Raw genomic sequence first — 23,314 nt, forward strand, 5'->3', positions numbered from 1 at the left:
CCAGTGAAAGCAAACAAAGTTTGCGCCTGAAAATATCTTCAGGACTAAATATAGTAAACTTTGTTTGCTTTCACTGGGATAAAGGATTAAACTAAATCTATTATAGTCTAACCTAGTGATAAATAAATTTTCAACATCTTTCTCTAAATCCAGAGTAATTTTTAAAAAAGGTGATAAACCTTTTGGCAACTCCCATAGGCACAGATGACTTGCTACTGCTTCTGCCTGGTATCTCCAGCTCTGGGCCTGGCTCCCACTGAAGAGACCTCAATAAAGGTCGAAACTAGTCTGGGTAGATGGCCAATCCCTTTAATGCATAACAGTATACATATCCACATAGGAAATGTGTTTTGCATTATGGGAGATACTGGGTTAAAAGTGCCTGGTAGCTTGCTCCACCTTTGCCACGAGTTGCCTTGGTGTTGCACTACTTACTGGATAAGATAGTACAACACTATATTTAGTCCTGAAGATACAACACTATATTTAGTCCTGAAGATATTTTCAGGCGCAAACTTTGTTTGCTTTCACTGGGATAAAGGATTAAACTAAATCTATTATGGTGGTGGAGTACTGTTTATGATAAGTGATGACTTATGTCCTCTAAGAGTGGAGGCTTTGGAGGGCAGTGATGAATGGTTTTGAAAGCATATGGTGTGAGGTGCTGAGTTTGGCAAGTGCAAGAAGAATGATTGTTATGGGAGATTTTAACTATAGTAATATAAACTGGGAAGAGGAAAATGCATGTAGTAATAAGGAGATGGAATTTCTAGAATTCTAGAGTGACAAATGTCTTAGGCAACATGTAATAGAGGGTACAAGAGTTTTGGATTTGGTCATAGCATCAGAAGAGCTGATAATATGTGACATCTCTAAAATGACATCTCTCCCTACACTTGGAGAGAGTGACCATGTGGTTTTTTTTGACTTGGAAGATGAATAGACATGCAGGTGTATCAAAGAAAAGGAAACAACATATGTGGGATTATAAGGCAGGTGATTGATTATAATAGTCTTAGGTATCAACTAGGGGCAGTTCCATGGAGGGCAGAATTGGAATGCCAAGATATCATTAGTGCTTGGGAAATTGTGAAGGAATATTTGTTAGCAGCAATAGTAAGCTGTATTCCACAAGTGAAGAAGCAGAGACAATTTGGTGTATAGTGGATGACAAACAATATCAAACAGGAACTGCAGTTGAAAAAAGAGATTATGGAAGAGATATAAGGAGAGGGGTGGAGGGCAGATACACGAAGAATATAAGACACAGGCGAGGAGAGTGTCTGGTATGGTGAGGAAGGCAAAACTGGAATATGCGAAGTGATTGGCACTAAGATCCAAAGAAAATCCTAGGGAATTTTTTTGCTATATGGCCAGTAGGAGGAGAAATGATTGTGGAAGAATGACATTGCGGGATAACAATGGGAATAGAATAACTAATGCAGAGGACATAGTAGAGTTGTTCAATGAGCACTTTATTGGAGTATTTCATCCTGGAGAAGAAGGTTTTAATACTAGAGGGATAGGGTAGGTTCAGGGTTTAGAGGTGCAAGAGGAGAGTGTGTTCCAAATACTGAGTACTCTAGATACCGGTATTTCACCACAGGTTTTGAGAGAATGTGCTAAAGAACTGACAGTTCCGTTGACCTGGCTCTTCAATAAAAATCTGACTGTGGGAAAGGTATGCAAGGAATGGAAGGAAGGTAAGATAGTGCCACTTCACAAGGGTGGCAGCAGAGACTTGTATCTAAATATAGGTCAGTTTGTTGTCATCAGTAGTTGTTAAGGTCTTGGAGAAATTAGTGAGGGACTATTGGGCAGATGAGGGTAATGTTATTTGTGAGACTCAACATGGATTTGTTAATGGCACTCTTGCTTCAGTAATATGAATGCTTTTTATAATAAAGTGACAAGCACAGTTGATGAGGGAAAGGCATATACTTCCATTTTTTTGGATTTTGCAAAGGCGTTTGACAGGGTGCCACATGATTAGCTGATATTTATGTTGTAGTGCATGTGTTTAAATGTCAGGTTACTCAAATGGTTTCAGGATTGGCTGCCTGATAGGTATCAGAATTGTGTATGTTTGGTAATATCAAGAAAGCAGAAGGTTACAAGTGGGGTTCCACAGGGTTCAGTACTGTGACCTGTATTGTTCAACCTTTATATCAATGACATTGCAAGTGGATATTCAGTTGTTTGCAGATGATGTGAAGCTGGGAAGGGTTATCAGTAATAGTGCAGATGTGGCACCCCTGCAAGAGGATTTGAATAAACTAGACAGATGGGCAAAAGAATTTTGGGATGTTGATTTAATGAAGCAAAATGTAAAGTCTTTAAGTATGGGATCCATCAATGGGAGGATGCATACTCAATTGGAGGAGCTGTACTGGAGGAGGTAGGGGAGACAAGAGATCTGGAGGTGATGATTGATAGAAAACTGAAATTCAGGGAGCATATTGCAAAGGTGGTGAGGTTAACTCCGAGGATTGCTGCAATACTGAGAAGGATGCTTACCTGCAGAGATAAAAGAGTTATCATTCCATTGTATGAGACCCTGATCAGACCACACTTAGACTATTGTTCTCAGATTTGGTCCCTAGGATTTGAAGGAGATGAATTAACTGTGGAAAGGGTACAGAGGCAAATAACAAAGATGGTTTCAGGATTTATGTCAGTTACAAGGATCGACTGAGGGAATGTGGACTGTAATGTTTGGTGGATTGAGAAGAGGTGATATGATCGAGACTTTTTAACTGTTGAGAGGAAGTTACAGGGAAGACATTGGGGGAGTTCTTTCACTTGGTGGAATGGCAGGAAGGAGCAATGACAGGGTGCCATCCATGGAAGTTACATAATTAAGCTGTGAGCAAGAGGGTGAATAGTGGTTTCTTTGCATGAAGGGTGGTTGAACCATGGAATGCATTGTCTGAGAGAATGGTGAGAGCAAGAATGGTCAATGAGTTCAAGGAACGGTATGATAAACTTTGTGTTTCCTAAAAATGATCTCCCTCAGTGAGTCTTTTGCTCCATGGAGGCCTGGATAATGATAATTATAATAATAAATTCAGCAGAAAGTGATGTAGCAGTTATTGTTACAGTTTATTGAAAAGTGCATTGTAATTTAAAGAAAAGCACAGCACAGTCAAATGATTTGTCTGTTGTTTCGTATAATTGGATAATTGGAATCGAGTCTGTTAATACTCTTCTTATCATTTCACATAGAAACATTATATAAAGTTGAATTATTTTAGTTCATAAGACCATGCTTTTATAACTTTTTAACCTTTGCGATCTTCATTAATAATATTCTTAATTTTCCAGTTGGGAGGTACGATATGATCTAAAAGGCCGGAAATTTTATGTCGATCACAATACCCGTACAACAACTTGGAAGAAGCCTCAGCCATTACCTTCTGGGTCTGTACTTTTTTTCTTTTTTTTCTTTTTTTTTTTTTGAATTATAAAGTAATTATATTGGGTATTCCTGTTCAACAGTTTTGGTTCTGTGGGGATATGTGTATATAAGGCTCAGGGTGGACAGGGGTACACAGCGTGAGAAAGGCAGATACATTCACCAACAATCCCATCACCCCCCCCCCCCACAACAATATGGAGTTATTAAGACATTATTCAATAGGGCAAAAATAATCTGTTCAAATGATCAAGCCCTAACCACTGAACTAAATCACATCCGTGACACTTTCTCAGCCAATGGCTACCCCCTCCAAAAAATACTTAACCCAGTTATCCACAACCCACCACCCCCTCCCCTTCACAAAAAAGATTACTCTAAATCCATCACCATTCCCTACATCTGAGGCACCTCGGAAAAAATCAATAAAATCTTAAAAAAACATGACTTGACCACTTGTTAGACCACATAGAAAACTGGCATCCCTTATCCGCTCCACTAAAGACCAACCACTTCCCCTAGACCTACCTGGTGTATACCAGGTCCCTTGCAGCTTTTAATTGTCCTACTTTTGAGGTGATTACCTCCGTGGTTGTCAGCAGTGTGAAGACCTCTGTGAGAAATGGGTATAAGTGGAACTACAAGGGGGGTAATTATGAAGAGCTCAGGAGACAGCTTGCTGGTGTAGCATGGAATGAGGAGTTAGCTGGAAAAGAGATCAATGCAGCTTGGGGGATTTTCAAAAACTATCTAGTAGATGCAATGTCTAAGTGTATTCCAAGGGTGAGAAGGTTAAATAAGGTAGGTGTGAGATGGATGAATAAAGAGATTAAGCATGCGATACAGAGAAAGAGGGCATTATGGAGGCAGCATAATAGAAGTGGAAATAACCAATTCCATAAGGTCTACAAAGACCAGGCAAGGAGGGTGACTTGGTTGGTGAGGGTAGCTAAAGTGAGGTATGAACAGCAGTTAGCTAATGAAGCCAAAAAGAATCCTAAGGAGTTCTTTCGATATGTAGCCAACAAAAGAAAGAATGATTATGGAAGGACGACATTGATAGGAGAAAATGGTATAAAGACAGCTGTTGCAGAATGTATGGTGGAGATACCTAATGAGCACTTCATAAAGGTCTTTCTTTTAAAGGGGAGGAGAGACTGACTAAGTGAGCAGGAAGTGAATGGGGAGTTGAGTAAACTAGATGTTAATAAGGCTGTGGGACTTAATAATATATCACCACATATTCTGAAGGAATGTGCCAGGGAGTTGACACCTGTCGACATATTTTTTCAATACGAGTCTTGCACTCGGTCAAGTCCCTAAGAAGTGGAAGGAGGGCAAGATTGTGCCACTTCATAAAGGAGGTGATCGAACTCAAGCATCAAACTATAGGCCTATCTGTGTATCAGGTTGTGGTTAAGTTGTTGGAGAAGCTTGTAAGAACTAGGATCCAGAATTGGGTTGACAACAACGGTATTATCTTTAATGGACAGCATGGATTTGCTAAAGGGAGGTCATGTTTTAGTAATCTACTTACTTATTACAATAAAGTGATTGCTTCCTTGGACAGAGGAGAAGGATACACAGTAATATACTTAGATTTTGCAAAGGCTTTTGATAGATTACCTCATGATAAATTAATAGTCAAACTAGAGCAGATGGGGTTGGATATTAGGTATCAACATGTTGTGTATGGGGGAGTGATATCCAGGAAAAGGAAAGTCATCAGTGGAGTGCCTCAGTGTTCTGTTTTGGGGCCATTACTGTTTAACTTGTCCGTATATTAACGATATAGGTGAAGATTTCAATGGAGATATTCAGTTGTTTGCTGATGATGCAAATTTGGGATGAACCATGAAGTGTAGTGAAGATATTGTGGCCTTACAAGAAGACTTGAATAAATTGAGTGAGTTTTAAAATTTGGAAAACAAAGTTGGGATGCAGAATTTATGCTTGGTGAGGATATGTTGTTGGAGGTGGAAGAAATAAGAGATCTGGGAGTGATAGTGGATAAGGATCTGAAATTTAGGGGACACATAGCCAAAATTGTGAAGACAACACAAAGGCTTCTGGGAATGATGCGAAGGACACTGATGTGTAGAAGTAGGGAGATTCTTCTTCTGTTGTATAAGGCTTTGATTAGGCCACACATGGACTATTGTGCCCAGATTTGGTCACCTGGTTTTCAGAAGGATGAAGAGATGTTGGAAAGGGTCCAAAGGCAATTAACTAAGGTAGTTTCTGACCTCTGGAATGTCGAGTATGAGGAAAGATTGAGAAGATGTAATTTGCAGAGTCTGGTGGATAGGAGGAAGAGGGAAGATATGATAGAGACTATGCTGGAGAAGTTCTGTGAAAATAGTGGGAGATCGGGGGAGAACCAGAGGGAGGTCATCCCTGGAAACTGAGGAGTGAGAGGCAGGTTATTTTTGTGCAGAGTTGTAAATTATTGGAATGTCTTACCTGAGAGTGTGGTGTCTGCAAGGAGTTTGAATGTGTTCAAGGCATGGAGTGATGAGCTGTGTGTGTGTGTGATAAAAGGACCTCCTAAGATGAGTCTTTGACTCCGTGAGGTCTTGGGGTAATAATAATAATAATATTAATGTTTTTAAATGCCAGATGATTGTATAATATTTTAGTATTTATGTATATCACTGTTTAAATTTCAGATGTATAATATTTAAATTTCAAAGACAGAATCCATCTGTGATTATTAAGCTAATTTTTCATTAATATTTTTAATTTGTATATACTCATTTCCTCTTGGACTGTTAACAAAATGCCCTTTTAGACACTATCTTTAATTTAATTGAATTTTTTTATTGACTATACAAATTGTTTAACGATATTTGAGATGATTTTTTATCTCCTTTAAAGAAGATCATGTACTTTAAGATTTTCTGAAACTAGGCTTCATGTGGCTTCTGATATCAAATAATAACAAAAAATAGCAAAGCTTATTAGCTGCTTTATTTATCCAACCAGAGGCTAAGTTAAATTACTAACTTGCAATATAAAATTTTTTAATTTATATTAAAAAAGTAATTAAAAGACATACTTGGTTATATATTTTTAGATGGATATGGCAAAAATATTCGGAGTCAAACTTGGTTGAACTGACAGCATATGGTAAGGGAAAGGTGTTGAAAATGAAGCATAAATATAACCGGTAAAGAAGGAAAATGATGAATCAAATGGATTATAGATTTTTAAAAATTTAAAATTAAACATATGAAAACTAAAAATTTTAGGACCAAAATGAACAAAAACTAGTGAAGCATATACAGGATCAGCAACATGACAATTATAATGGCTGTTTTGTGAGAATCATTGTCAGATGATAAACAGTACAAAACTGACTATGAGCTTCCATGTGGTTTAAGATTATTATCAAGAGGAGTTTGACTGATCTGAGATTCAGGGTGACTCAAGATTAATGGGGAGTAATTTATTTTGTTTAATTGCCAAGAGGGAAAAATTAGATCAAGTTCTTTTGTGTTTATAGCATTCTGATTGGTTCTTATCACTAGTTTGGTTTCATTATTTTGGAAATTAATGATGGTAACTTTTTCAATTTCTCAGGGATGGAGTGTGTTTAGATTGCATTGTGTGCAATGATATTTCATTGTGGAATTTTTGTTAATATTATTGGTGTGTTTTTAGGGGTGGAATGTAATTGTTCTAAAATGGGAATACTGGAATCTCGATAATGTTCCAAAAATGAAACTTTAAAGAATGAATAGGGATCTAACGTAGAAAGTATTACATCTTGATTGGTAGTTAAGCTTATAAACAACATTGTGCCATGGTAATACATCAGGTCTAAGATATTGTTGTTTTATGATACTGGAAGTTAAAGCTGAGTTTAATGTGTTAAACAGAGAAATTAGGACTATAGAGATTACTTTAGCTGAAGTAACTAGAACAGGATTACATATGGGTGAGTCTTTGGTGAATGATTCAGTAATAAATAGTATAGGAGTGATTGGGAGTCAACATAATAAAACCACAAGTGGCCAAGAAGAAATGAGATGTAGTGAGAGTGGGGGGGGGTAAGTAATAGAGAGTTGAGTAATGAAGCTGGGAGAGTCATGCTGAATAGTGTAGAGAATGAGTCCATGAGTGTGAACTTGAATGAAGTTAATAGTGGTAAAATATATGGTGATTCTATGATTAAGGGTATGGAGAGTGGTATGCATGAGGAGTGCTTGGCTGATGGTACAATAGAAAGAGTGGCTTTAGCAATAAAGAGAGGGCATGAAACAGACAAGATGATAGTTATGGTGGGTACGAATGACCTGAGAGGTAGTATAAATCGGGTAGGAAAAGATTTAAGAACATTATTAGATATTGTGAAGAGGAAAAGTGTCAATGGGAGAATAGTGTGTGTGCTGCCTCGTTTTGACAATTACGAGTTAAGTAGACGAGCAATGATAATGAATGATATGATTGCAAGAATGTGCAGAAAAAGAGGTCTGGAGTTTGTTGATGTTTGGAGTGTGTTCGAAGGAAAAAGGCAGTTGTATGCTAGAGATGGACTGCATCTTAACATGGAAGGACATAAGAGATTGAAGAAGTTATTGTTTTCTGAACAGGTTGAAGTTATTGGGCAGGGAAACTAATATTGAAAAGGTTGAGTGTAAGAGAGAGAAACTTTAGCACTGATTGTGTATTTATTGATCCTTATAGGCAGAATAAATTGCAGAAGAGAGGGGGAAAAAAATCGGCATAGGACTACGGTAGTTAGTGACTTATATATCAGTTCTAAAGCCGGTACAAGATCTAGAGGGAATCTGCAATTTTTGTATACCAATGCTAGAAGCATTAGAAATAAGAGAGAAGAATTTTTGGCATTAGTCAGTGAAATCTCACCAAAAGTTGTAGGCATTAGTGAAACTTGGCTGTCAGCAGAAGATGTGGTCACTGGAATTGAATGTGATGGGTACAGTATTTTCAGGGAGGATAGAGAAGATAGAACAGGAGGAGGAGTACTGTTGATGATAGCTGATGTGTTGCAGCCAAAGAAAGTAGTATATCATGATGATAGACATGTGAATGAGAGTTCATTTGAGGCAGTCTGGTGCGAAATAGTGACCAACGCAACCAAATATACAGTTGGATGCTGCTATAGGCCAGGGAGTACAGGGGGAGATATTGAATTCATGCATCAGCAACTTAGTGCAATGAGTGAAGGCTTAGTGATTATTATGGGGGATTTTAATTATGGTGATATCAATTGGAAGGAGGAAATATCACATAGCAAAAAGGAAATGGAGTTCATACATCTGCTACGAGATAATTACTTGAAACAGCACGTAACTGAAGGGACACGTGGTGTGAGAGTGTTGGACCTGGTTATTGGTTCAGAGGTTATATGCATAAGTAAGGTGACCTCGTTACCTCCAGTTGGTGAAAGCGATCATGTGGTATTGACTTGGGAGGTTGCAAAATCTGTGGATTTTTCTATTAAGAAGGGGTATGTACGAAACTACAGGTTAGGCAATTATAACAAGCTTCGGAGTGAGCTTGCAGCCATCCCATGGCAGAACATATTGCAAGGGAAAGATGTTAGCAGTGCTTGGGATAAAATCAGCGGGTATCTGAGGAAAGCAATATCAGATTGTGTCCCCATGGTCAGGAGGTCAAACAAGGCAGGCATTAGATGGATGAGCAGTAGTATCAAGCTTGAACTACAAAAAAAGAAAATGTTATGGAGAATTTACAAGGAGAAGGGCGATCAGGACACCCATGAGCAGTACAAGGCTCAAGCTAGGAAGGTTACCAGCATAGTAAGAAAAGCTAAATCAGATTATGAGAAGACCTTAGCCAAAGAGATCAAGGGTAATCCCAAAGAGTTCTTCCGCTATGTGGCAAGTAAGAGGAAGAATGACTTCGGAAGGATAACCTTAGTGGGTGCTGATGGTATTGAGGTGACAAAATCAGATGTAATAGTCGAGTTACTGAGTGATCACTTCTCAAAAGTCTATCACCCAAGTGAGGATATCTCTATACCTATAGCAATACCTAATGTGAGAATTGAAGCTAAAGAATCAGAGGTATTAAATATATTGCGAAACTTAAATGCAAACACTGCGGTAGGCTTAGATGGAATATCAGCTCGGGTGTTGCGTGAATGTGCAAATGAATTGTCAACCCCTCTTACCTGGATATTTAATTTAAGTTTGAACTCTGGTATGGTCCCTAGGGAGTGGAAGTTAGGCAAAGTGGTTCCTTTGCATAAGGGTGGCTCTAAAACTGCAGTATTGAATTACAGACCAATCACCATCTCAGGAGTAGTGGTAAAAGTACTGGAAAAGTTGGTTAAAGACAAAATTCAAGAATGGGTGGATCAGGATATGATACTCTATAGAGGCCAACATGGTTTTGTTAAAGGTAGATCCTGCCTTAGCAATCTATTAACTATCCATAATAGAATAACATCAGAGTTGGACAAAGGAACTGGCTACACAGTGGTACTTCTGGATTTTGCTAAGGCTTTTGACAGGATACCCCATAGAACACTGTTACGCAAATTGGAGCAGATGGGAATGGATATTAAATTGGTGATATGGATAGGAGAATGGCTCAGGGAGAGATACCATAAGGTGGTGTATGGAGGAGCCGAGTCCAGAATGAGGCAGGTGACCAGTGGTGTGCCTCAGGGCTCTGTGCTTGGGCCAATGTTGTTTAATTTGTATATAAATGATATAGGAAACGGCTTAAAGTGAGATATTCAGTTGTTTGCTGATGATGCAAAGTTGTGTAGTGCAATAAAAAATCAAGCTGATGTTGAAAGTTTGCAGGAGGATTTAAATAAGCTGGTAAAATGGGCAAAAGAAAATGGATGTCAGTTCAATGTGGAAAAGTGTAAAGTCTTGCATTTTGGGATTAAAAGATTACCAGCTGTGTACTACATAGATGGAAAGGTACTCCAAGAGATTGATGAGGCTAGGGACTTAGGGGTATTGGTAAATAAGGAGATGAAGTTCAGAGGACACATTGCTAAGGTGTCCAAGATTGCACATAGGATTACTTGGTTGTTGAGGAACACACTGACATCCAGAGATAAAGAGGTTATTATTCCCCTTTATAAAGCATTGATACTTCCACATTTGGATTACTGTGCTCAGGTCTGGTCACCTGGATTCCTTGGAGATGAGGAGGCTGTGGAGAGGGTTCAGAGAAGAGTGACCAAGTTGGTGAGTGATATAAAAAATGCTCCCTACATTGATAGATTGAGAGCTTGTGGATTGCAGAGATTGGTTGATAGGCGAAGAAGAGGGGATATGATAGAAACATTCAAATTACTAAAAGGTTTTTATAGGATTGATGCAGGGGAAATGTTTCAGCTGTGTGATAGTGATGGAAGAACAAGAGGTCATCTCTGGAAATTAAAGAAGAGTGTGGTTAACAAAGGTGTCAGAACAAGGTTTTTTGCCTGGAGGGTGGTGAATGAGTGGAATTCATTGCCTGACTTTGTTGTGAGCTCTTCATCTGTAAATGAATTCAAGAAGAGATATGACAGATATTGTTTTGCTAGTTTGGGTCTCCCTCGATGAGTCTACTGACTCCATGGAGATACCCGTAATAATAATAATAATAATAATAATAATAATAATAATAATAATAAATTTTGTACTCTGTTACTCAGTTAGAACATTTATTAATATTATTATTATTACACCCTTCATGGAGATGACAGACTCATCATGAGAGGTTCATTCAACTGACAACATATTTATCATATAGAATCTTAAAATTCTTAACACTCCTTGCATTAAGAACTTGAAGAAGATTTTTTTTTCTATACCTGATCGACCTGTAGCATACACACCAGTACCATGTATGCTCAAGAGGGTAACAAGAAAAGAGTAATCTGTGAATTTTTTTTTTTTCGAACTGCTGAAATACAATCTTTAGATTATATTCTTCAGGGAAGGCAGAGTAGGGGGATGCTGTTTCACAGAACAGCCTCCCCCTACTCTGCCTCTGCATTTACACATGCTTTTCTATTATTGTGTATGCAGTCGAACGGCATATCTCATAGCACATGTACTGAAGGGTTTGAACTATAGTCTGAATTTGAAAGAGAAGGATTTATATAATGCTGATGAACTGCACTTAAATGGATTAAAATAAATGGATTTGTAGTTAGGTATCCAAAGAGAGTTGTACACTGAGAGTGTGAAAATGCATTGTCAAGATAACTAAAGCAATTAGGGCAGATGCAGGTGAGTGCATGGGTGTGATGCTGGGCACCCAGGAGGTGAGAAAGTACTAGAGTGACCAAAAAATGCAAAATCCAATTTAGAGATTGGATGGTGTAGGCAATTCAGGATATAAAGGTGGTTGGGAGCTAAGGAGAAGCTACAGCTTCTATATGCTAATGCTAGAAGTATCAGGTATATGAGCGAGGAGTTTTTGGCATTGGTTAGTGCAACCTTACCAAACGTTATAAGCATTAATAGAAAACTTTGCTACCATCATATGATGTTGTTAAAGGGATAGAATATGAAGGGTTTAGTATTTTCAGGGAGGATACAGAAGACAGGATGGCAGAAGAGGCACTGCTAATGATAAAGAGTATGAAACAAGCAGGCAGATGGCAGTTCTTTTGAGACAATTTGGTGTGTGGTCTTATAATAGCAGCGATAAATTTTATTGCTGCTATAGACCATGGGGTTCCAGGGACGATTCGGTAGACATGCATCAGCAAATTAATACATTGAATGCAAGTTAAGTAATTATTATGGCAGACTGATGTAAATGAGCAGGAGAGTGGACTAGGTGAGGCCAGAGTGATTGTGAATATGGCCTAGTATGAGAAATGAGAATATGAGTACAGGAATGAAAGTGAACAGAAGCACAGTATAAGGCGAATGGATTTTGAAAACAGTAGTGAATGCACGTATGGAATGATCAGCATTCCATCCACAGGGATGGAATGCATGGGAAGTATTTGAGTAAAGAGAGATATGCAGGACAAAGGGTACCAGACAGAAGCAGATGAGAATTCACAGATGAGAGGTGGCATGGGTAGGATTCGTGATTAGAATAAGTGAAACATGGTTCAATGGGTATGATATCCTGACATGAATGGAAATGTAAGGACACGATGTTTTTTATAGGACAAGAAGGAAGTAAGAGTGCTGCTGGTGATAGCAGGGGAATTATGTCTACACAAGGAGAAAATAGTGGTAGTGGTTTTGAACTATACTGTGAGATGGAGGTTGATAGGATGAGATATTTGGGTGGATATTGCTACAGGCCATGAAATGTTGAAAGCAGAGAAAATGAAATGTATAGGTAATTTCGGTTAGTGAAAAAGAGAATGGTGATCGTTATGGATGATTTTAATTACGGTAATATTGAATGGATGAAGAGATTGCATAAAAAAATAAGGAAAATGAATTTCTTGTGTTCTTGAGGACAGCTGTCTTAGACAACATGCAATTGAGGGTACGGAAGGGTAAGTCTTATATCTGGTCACATGATCTAAAGATGTGCTTGTGAATGGAGTGTCTAATCTCCCACCCCCCATCACTCAGCGAGAGTGCCCATGAAGTTAACCTGTGAGTTATCACCAGTCATATCAGAACCCTTGTCAAGAAGGGATATATGTGGAATTACAAGACTGGTGATTATGAAAAGCTTTGAAGACAACCAGGAGCTATAGCATTGAAAGAGGAGTTGAGTGTGGAAAGGAGACAGATGCTGCTTGGGTATTGATCAAGAGTGAAATGGAAGAATGAAGGGATTAGCCATGAAATTTGGAATAAGAAGAAGAAGAAGGCACTGTGAAGGCAATATTAGATGGATGTTGGTAATAATCATTTGCATGAAAAACACAAAGAGCATGCTAGGAAAGTGACTCAGTTGATAAAGAATATCAGCAGTAGTGCATCTGTGGATAGATTTGCTTCATTGACTAACAACAGCATATCTCCAGTTAAGCCTGTCTCAATATTATTGGCATACAAGTGAAACAATGATTGCCCCATATAGATTCATGCAGCATACTATGCTAGCAACCTTCCTCTTTTGAGTTACCATACAACTCGCTTCTACCTATCTGACAGCCAATCCTGTCCAGCTCACTAGTCTCTTATTCAATCCCATCCATTTCAGTTTAATTACCAGCTTGTCATGTGGCAATCTATTAAAGGCCTTTGAACAAACAAGTATAGTACTGTATATCCTATGACCCTTATCCAGTGAATTCATCACTTTGTTGTAAGACATAAAAAGATTGCTGAAGTATTACCTACCATTAACAAACTATGTTGATTACAAATACTGCTATTATTAACCTGATGTTAATAATAATAACAATAAAATCTCTTCAACTGTGGAGTTATATATGAGAAGGAGACAAGATCACATGGCAGGAAGGAAATAGAATTTATAACTTGCTGAGAGATAATTACTTGAAGCAGCATGTGATGAGGGGGGATTTGTGGCTTGGGATTGTTGGATATGTTCTTTGGATCAGAAGAGCAAGCTGCAACCATGGTGGTCAGAATTCCTGTGATTTGGGAGAGTGATCATGCAGTCTTGACTTTGGGAGGTTGCAGAACATGTTTCAGTTAAAAAGGAGTATATATGGAACTGCAAGGTAGGATATTATGACAAGTTTCAGAGGCAGACTGAAACTTGTCATACTGTGGAACTACTATACTATACTATACACTGCCATTGCATAAAAATCTGCAAGGAAAGAAGGATAATCCAGTGTATGTGTGGGAAGCAATATCAGTCTATATACTCAGGTTCAAGAGGATAAATCATGAATTAAATGGATGAGTAGTATCAATAAGCAGAAGCAAACCTAAAAAAAAGAAAATGCTATTTGTGTGTGTGGGGGGGGGGGTATATAAGGAAGAAAGGTTACTAACAAGCTCACAAACAATACAAGAGTAAGGCATGCAATGTAACCAGCATGATAAGAAAGGTTATTATGATAATCTTCCTTACTATGGTTACTATGATAACATAGAAGGCTGAAGTACATCCATGGAATAAGAATTTGCAATGGAAGGATGTTAGCAGTGCATGGAGAATAATCCAAGGATATCTGGAAGAAGCAGAATCAGACTGTATACCCACGTTCAGGGGGATAAATCAAGTAGGAATTAGATGGATGAGTAATATCATTAAGCAGAAGCCTTAAAAAAAGAAAATGTTGTGGAGGGTATATAAGGAGGAAAGGTGACTAGAAAGCTCACAAAGGGAACAAGGGTGAGGCAAGAAATGTGACTAACATGATAAGGAAGGCAAAATCAGATTATGAGAAGAAATTAGCCAAGCAGACCAAAGGAAATACCAAATAGTTCTTTTGTTATGTGGCATATAAGATGAAGAATGGCTATTGAATGATAATTTGAATGAGTGCTGATGGTAGAGAGGTGATGGAAGCAGATGAAATAATTGAGTTACTGAGTGACCACTTTGCACAGATATATCATCCAAATGAGGATATTTCTGTCACTGATGTGAGAATAGAGGTTGAAGAATTGGAGGTGTATATTGCAGAAGAATCTCAATGCAGTGAGAGGTAACAGACTCGCAAACATACTGCCCACACACACACACACACACACACACACACACACACACACACACACACACACACACACACACACACACACACACACACAGGGAACTCAGTCTCCTCTTCACACATGACCCTGACAGTTCCCCCTTGCAGACACTGTATTTGGTCTCCTCTAGTCACAAACTAGGTAAAATACATGGCTGCAGGATTTGATGCTAGCTGATCAGGAAACCTCCAGATTTGTAACTAACTGGTATAATAATCCTGTGCATTAACCATTTAACCATTAACCGGCCTGTGGAACTACTATACTATACCTTTGAATGGGGGGGAAGGACTGGACCTCCTTTAGTGTGGATTGGTATGGAATTGAGAGTATCACTCTTAACGCACGTGGGAAGACAAGGGGGGGAAGAAACCAGAACCCTTGCTCTAGTGACCAAACATGGCTGCAGCCACTTCAGGTCTCTAATAAGATTGTAGTTCAAGGTTCAAGACTGCTGGATCTAGCATCAAAGAACTTAGCAGTAACCAATGTAGATATGTGCCTCCACATGGAGAAAGGGATCGTGGTCATGGCATAGGATAATGATACACTTGTAGAATTTAAGAAAGGATATGACTTAAAAATTTGAAGAGAAGAGATGTTATTAGTGCATGAGAGATGGTCAGGGAGTATTATTTGAAGAAAGAACTATCACAGTATACCCAGAGTCAGGAGGAAAAATCAGGTAGAAGTTAGATGGTTGTGTGCTAGCCTGGTTGACCAAGTGGTTAGTGTATCTCCAACCAGCATACTGCAGGTTCTAATCCCACCATAGGCATGGATATTTGTGATCGTTTTTGGATGGAAGATGAATTTCATTATCTGGTGTGAGACATCTGCCCAGTTTATTGAAGTCCTGAAGTGACTTGAAAAATTAAAGATTCCAAGAAATTATATTCTTGGTTTAGTCCTTTATCCAAGTGTAAGAACAAAGTTTGTCCGTGAAATAACTTAACGACTGAGTAACTCGTATATACAGAGGCTAATGACTTCACATCACTTGCCTTAGTATCCCATAATGCAAAGCACATATCCTTATGTGCTTTGCATGTATAATGTATACTTAGACATGTATAATGCTATGTATCTTTACGGACATGTATAATGCATAGCATTATACATGTCATTAAGGATATTTGCTTTGCATTATGGGATCCTTAAGGATATGTGCTTTGCATTATGGGATCCTTAAGGATATGTGCTTTGCATTATGGGATAGTAAGGCAAGTAATGTGAAGTCATTAGCTGAGTTGTTCAGTTGTGAAGTTACTTCACACTCAAACTTTGTTTGCTTACACTTGGATAAAGGATTAAACCAAGAATATAAATCAAGAGCATCAGAGTGTCTAGGAATGGGAGATTGTTGTTGTTTTCCTATACTAATGTAAACTGGATCCTGGGGTGTTGATTGTTTAGATGTGTTAAGAAAATGTTGAGCATATCCTGGCCATGTGGCCAAATGGAGAACACATAGTCAGACAGTAAGTTTATGTGGGGCAGAGTTTAAGGCTTTTTCTTCAAAGGCCTCCATGAAGATGTCGGCCAGGGGTTGAGACAGTGGAGAGCTCATGGCTAACCCCTCTATCTGTTTGTAGAATTTTCCTTGCCAAACGAAATAGCCCGAGTTCATGGTAAACTGAAACAGGACCGAGATATCAGAGAAAATATGGCTTGGATCTAAGGTATCTTCGAGTGAGACATTCATGAATAAAGAGGAGACATAACTTCTGTAGCAACCATTATGTCAGCATGTTGGAGTATGAAGTTTTCTACACTGGTTTTAAAGTGGACTGAGTTTTTTATTTGTGAAGGTGTGTTGCCAGTATACCGTGTGAGCACTTTAGCTAATTTGTATGTAGGTGAATCATTACCATCCACAATGGGACAAAATGGCACATTTTGTTTATGGATTTTTTGTAGTCCAATATCAGGGTGGGGATGTCTAGAGTTGTATGGTTTTAGTTTGTTTGTGAATTCCACATGCCAAGAAATAACATTTTTAAGTAGCCTATGGAATTTTCTGCTCTGATCTGTATACTAGTGGGATCATAGTCTATAAGAAGGTAGGTAAAACAATCTAGAAGTAAGGAGGCAAGTTTCTACCTGTGTAATTTAATTGATTTAATACCACACCATTTCCCTTAGCTGCTCTGATAATTATCTGTTCTCTATTTTTAATTATCCTTATCTGTTTTTAATTTCTTGCATATATATAGATAAATAGATAAGGGAAATGCCCAAATGTACACACACATCCTTACATGGGTGTAGCCTTGTAGCGATATTTCTGGTTACATAATGATAGATTGCCAGAAGAAAGGCTGTTACAGGTTTATTTCTAGGCACTGGCTGGAGGTTCTTCTTTCAGTTGATTTTCAAAATTTGACAAGTAAGTAAGGTTTTACTGTCATAAACTTAGATTTTAATTACAAGGAGAAGGGCGATCAGGACACCCATGAGCAGTACAAGGCTCAAGCTAGGAAGGCTACCAGCATAGTAAGAAAAGCTAAATCAGATTATGAGAAGACCTTAGCCAAAGAGATCAAGGGTAATCCCAAAGAGTTCTTCCGCTATGTGGCAAGTAAGAAGAAGAATGACTTCGAAAGGATAACCTTAGTGGGTGCTGATGGTATTGAGGTGACAAAATCAGATGTAATAGTCGAGTTACTGAGTGATCACTTCTCAAAAGTCTATCACCCAAGTGAGGATATCTCTATACCTATAGCAATACCTAATGTGAGAATTGAAGCTAAAGAATCAGAGGTATTAAATATATTGCGAAACTTAAATGCAAACACTGCGGTAGGCTTAGATGGAATATCAGCTCGGGTGTTGCGTGAATGTGCAAATGAATTGTCAACCCCCTCTTACCTGGATATTTAATTTAAGTTTGAACTCTGGTATGGTCCCTAGGGAGTGGAAGTTAGGCAAAGTGGTTCCTTTGCATAAGGGTGGCTCTAAAACTGCGGTATTGAATTACAGACCAATCACCATCTCAGGAGTAGTGGTAAAAGTATTGGAAAAGTTGGTTAAAGACAAAATTCAAGAATGGGTGGATCAGGATATGATACTCTATAGAGGCCAACATGGTTTTGTTAAAGGTAGATCCTGCCTTAGCAATCTATTAACTATTCATAATAGAATAACATCAGAGTTGGACAAAGGAACTGGCTACACAGTGGTACTTCTGGATTTTGCTAAGGCTTTTGACAGGATACCCCATAGAACACTGTTACGCAAATTGGAGCAGATGGGAATGGATATTAAATTGGTGATATGGATAGGAGAATGGCTCAGGGAGAGATACCATAAGGTGGTGTATGGAGGAGCCGAGTCCAGAATGAGGCAGGTGACCAGTGGTGTGCCTCAGGGCTCTGTGCTTGGGCCAATGTTGTTTAATTTGTATATAAATGATATAGGAAACGGCTTAAAGTGAGATATTCAGTTGTTTGCTGATGATGCAAAGTTGTGTAGTGCAATAAAAAATCAAGCTGATGTTGAAAGTTTGCAGGAGGATTTAAATAAGCTGGTAAAATGGGCAAAAGAAAATGGATGTCAGTTCAATGTGGAAAAGTGTAAAGTCATGCATTTTGGGATTAAAAGATTACCAGCTGTATACTACATCGATGGAAAGGTACTCCAAGAGATTGATGAGGCTAGGGACTTAGGGGTATTGGTAGATAGGGAGATGAAGTTCAGAGGACACATTGCTAAGGTGTCCAAGATTGCACATAGGATTACTTGGTTGTTGCGGAACACACTGACATCCAGAGATAAAGAGGTTATTATTCCCCTTTATAAAGCATTGATACTTCCACATTTGGATTACTGTGCTCAGGTCTGGTCACCTGGATTCCTTGGAGATGAGGAGGCTGTGGAGAGGGTTCAGAGAAGAGTGACCAAGTTGGTGAGTGATATAAAAAATGCTCCCTACATTGATAGATTGAGAGCTTGTGGATTGCAGAGATTGGTTGATAGGCGAAGAAGAGGGGATATGATAGAAACATTCAAATTACTAAAAGGTTTTTATAGGATTGATGCAGGGGAAATGTTTCAGCTGTGTGATAGTGATGGAAGAACAAGAGGTCATCTCTGGAAATTAAAGAAGAGTGTGGTTAACAAAGGTGTCAGAACAAGGTTTTTTGCCTGGAGGTTGGTGAATGAGTGGAATTCATTGCCTGACTTAGTTGTGAGCTCTTCGTCTGTAAATGAATTCAAGAAGAGATATGACAGATATTGTTTTGCTAGTTTGGGTCTCCCGCGATGAGTCTACTGACTCCATGGAGATACCCGTAATAATAATAAAAACTCACAATTCATTAAATTCACTATAGTGTCCACATTATATCACATAGTGTGTATAAGTTAAGGTTTAGGATCATGAGATGGCTGCAGTTGTCTACAACAGTTTCCAGTTGATGCCTTCAAAATCATTAGCAGCTGTGGGCTCAACTATCATTGACAGCTTAAATGATGGAAATCAGCTGTCCACTGATTTCAAAAAGATACACAGGGCTAAAGTTTAATAGTGAGTTGGGAAGTAAAAATGCAATGGAAGATAGAGTTACATGCCTATTTTAAACTTCCTGTACATTTCTGAAATATTCATATTTTATTTATACCTGTTTTTAATTAATAAACTAATAAATTATTTTCTCAAGATTTATTTCCCTTTTTTAAAAAAAATGCTGTTATCTTAATTATGTGGTCTTAATTGTTTTAGGTGGGAAATGAGATTAGATAATCAAGGTAGGATATACTATGCAGACCATAATACTTTTATGACAACATGGCAACGTCCCACTCAAGAAAATGGTATTACTTGCCATCTTTTGCTTTCACAGCAGACACCTATTGTTTGTGAATATCAGCAGCAGTTTTTATATGAGGTAGGTCTATATACATATATATAACAAAAATGTGAAAAAAAAATTAAATAGAGAGCAAAATGCATTATGAATATGAATGGACACAAGCCATCCTGTATGTTTTGGGATGAATCACTTTATTTATATCAGTGTGGCCACATGGTAATTACTCAGCATCTGCTGGTTCCCTTTATTGGATGAAATTTTGGTGAAAAATTGAGTATTATGGTGTTATTTTGGCTATATTTTTCTAGTATTTTTCATATATTATTACTTTTTTTTGTTGCTCCTTTATGAGAGATTTTTTTTTTGTATCCACACTGATGCAAGTATTTATTTGGTTATCTTGCTGTTAAGTAAGTACAGAAATTTATTGAGCAGGAGTATGCACCTGGAACTTATGCATGTAACATGCGCACAAGGAGTGTCCAGCCAACAATCTTGGCATTGCCTTCTGCATGCTGCTACACTCATTCTTCATTCAGCCACTACCTGACAGAATAGGCAACAGCAAGATGATTTGCCATTGAAGATAGCACATAGGGAAGTCATGTTTTAGTAATCTACTTACTTATTACACTAAAGTGACTGCTTCCTTGGACAGAGCAAAAAGATACACAGTAATGTACTTGGATTTCGCAAAGGCTTTTGATAGAGTACCTCATGATAGATTGACAGTCACTATAGAGCAGATGGGGTTGGATATTAGATTGGTGCATTGGATTGGAGACTGGCTATCTGATAGGTATCAACAAGTTGACTATGGGGAGAGCGATATCCAGGAAAAGGAAAGTCACTAGCGGAGTGCCTCAGGGGTCTGTTTTAGGTCGATTGCTGTTTAACTTGTATATTAATGATATAGGTGAAGATTTGGATGGAGATATTCAGTTGTTTGCAGATGATGCAAAGTTGGGACGAACCATGAAGTGTGGTGAAGATGTTGTGGCCTTACAGGAAGACTTGAATAGATTGGGTGATTGGGCACGGAAATGGGGATGTGAGTTCAATGTTGCAAAATGTAAGGTTTTAAAATTAGGAAAACAAAGATGGGATGCAGAATTTATGCTTGGTGAGAATATATTGTTGGAGGTAGAGGAAATAAGAGATCTGGGGTGATAGTGGATAAGGATCTAAAATTTAGGGGACGCATCGCCAAAATTGTGAAGACAACACAAAGGCTTCTGGGAATGATGGTTCCCAGAAGCCTTTGTGCTGTCATAACTTCCCATAATTTGATTAGGCAAATATAATATATTAGCCTAATCAAAGCCTTATAATAATAGCTTTGATATGGATTGTGCCCAGATTTGATCACCGGGTTTTCAGAAGGATGAAGAAAGTTGGAAAGGGTCCAAAGGAGCCTGACTAAGGTAGTTTCTGACCTCTGGAATGTCGAGTATGAGGAAAGATCGAGAAGATGAAATTTGCAGAGTCGGATGGACAGGAGGAAGAGGGGAGATATGATAGAGACCTACAAGTTGGTAAGGGATTGTTATAGGATCAATGTTGGAGAAGTTTTACAGAGAATAGTGGGAGATCAGGGGAGAACCAGAGGTCATCCCTGGAAACTGTATAAAGAGGGTGTGAGTAGGGGAGTGAGAGGCAGGTTTTTTTCGTGCAGAGTTGTGAATGATTGGAATGCCCTGTCTGAGAATATGGTGTCTGCAAAGGGTTTGAATGTTTTTAAAACATGGTATGATGAGCTCTGTATGTAATAAAAGGACCTCCCAGATGAGTCTTTGACTCCATGAGGTCTTGGGGTGGTAATAATAATAATAATAATAATAATAATAATAATAGTTCAGTCTTGTATGCTATCTAGCAGCCAGCCTGCAGAAACTCTTTTACTGCAGTACTCTCAAATGGAGGAGGTTCTTGCTCTTTATTTTATTAGTGACAATGTGTTCAACATACCCAGCTAGATCATCACTTGCACTGCATGCAAGGAGAAAGGGAGATGGAAACTAGCAACTCAACTCTGGAGATGAAGCATGGCAGCATCCACTTCATGCCTCCAGTTATCAGGACAATGGTGTTTCACCAGGAAATGAAAGTCATCTACCACCTAGAGATCTCTGTGTTACAAATTAATGCAGTAATTTTTAAAATGAATTAATACTTCACAAAAATCGGCTTGCACAAGAAATGTGAGTCATGTGGAAAGTTAAAGAATGAACTGACTATCATTAGCCTTGTAAGGAAAGACAGCAAAAGTGTTGTAGAGAATGTGGAAGAAGTGAACAATAATGTGCAAAGTATAGGTTGAGAGCACAGCATGAAAGAAGTGGCTGAAAGTAATATGGATGATGGGATGACAGTAAAGACTGAAATAGGATATTTATGCAGTGTCCTTCACAGGACAAAATGGGAGATAGAGCAGCGGGAGAAACAGTTGTTGTGTTTAACATCAGGAGAGAGAATGAAAGATAAATTGAATGGAAAAAGTATGAAAGCTCAAGAAACTGGAAGTGAGGAGAAGGTATTGTGTGGAGATTTGATGGTGAGGTATAATTAAATGAGAAAATGACAAAAGCATATTTTCCAGATGTAAAGATCAAAGATGTTAATGAAGCTGTTAGTTTGTGGAGGAGAGAAAAGAAAAACTGATTCTTTCGCAGGCATGAATGATTTGAAAGGTGAATATATATGCAGTGAGAAAAGATATGAAATAGTTGCTTATAGAAGCAAAAAATAAGAGTGAGAAAGTAAAGATGAAGCATCTGCTACCTGCGTATGACAGAACTGAATTGAGAAGAGTCATGATTATGAATGAATCGATAAGAATTTTGTGTAGGGGGAAGAATGTGCAGTTTATAGATCTATGGAGTGAATTTGATGGACATAAGGCCTTGTATATGTCTGATGGACTGTATTTAAATGGTTTTGAAGTTGGATGTTTGGAAAGAGTGTTTAATGAAAGGTGGAAGTGCAAAATCAGGAAAACTAGAAATATTTGAGGGAGATGCAGTCAAGTGTGGGTTCAGCCATCCCTAAGACAAATGAGAGCATGCAGAAATGATTATGCAAAGGTTTCAAACCTGAATGCACAGGTTTCAAAAGAGAATTGATTGGTAATAATGTTACACAAGGAAAACTATGGGACCAAGGGTATGTTGAAATGCACATACATGAATGCCAGAAGAATCACAAATAAGGGGAGAAGGTTTTGGCATCAGTCAGCTCAACTTGGCCAAATAGACATCAGTGAAACTTATAAATTAAAGATACCAAGAAATTATATACTTGGTTTAATCCTTTATCCAAGTGTAAGCAAAGTTTGCATCTGTACCTACAGTAAATGAGCTTAAGGTGAGTTATGATAGGTTTTTCTGTGTATAAAAGTTAGTATACACAGAAAGCCTGTCATAAATTTTATAGACAGAAACCCTATCATAACTGTGTATAGGTTTTCTGTGTGTAAAAGTTAGTAC

General features: G+C 38.2%; 1 protein-coding gene across 3 annotated transcripts in view; it reads left to right on the forward strand.

Annotated features, from left to right (window-relative positions):
* LOC150093599 (NEDD4-like E3 ubiquitin-protein ligase WWP1) overlaps window positions 1-23,314 on the forward strand; it is a 356,729-nt gene that overhangs the window by 77,260 nt on the left and 256,155 nt on the right. For all 3 annotated transcript variants that reach the window (XM_090412558.1, XM_090412559.1, XM_090412560.1), the window contains 2 exons: window positions 3,325-3,420; window positions 19,739-19,904. In XM_090412558.1, coding sequence (XP_090268684.1) covers window positions 3,325-3,420; window positions 19,739-19,904 — 262 coding nt within the window. The remainder of the gene's footprint in view (window positions 1-3,324; window positions 3,421-19,738; window positions 19,905-23,314) is intronic.

This window comes from Typopeltis vanoorti, chromosome 23, assembly GCF_054136105.1.
Source record: "Typopeltis vanoorti isolate ZY-2024b chromosome 23, IOZ_Tvanoo_1.0, whole genome shotgun sequence".
NCBI classification, from domain to species: Eukaryota; Metazoa; Arthropoda; class Arachnida; order Uropygi; family Thelyphonidae; genus Typopeltis; species Typopeltis vanoorti.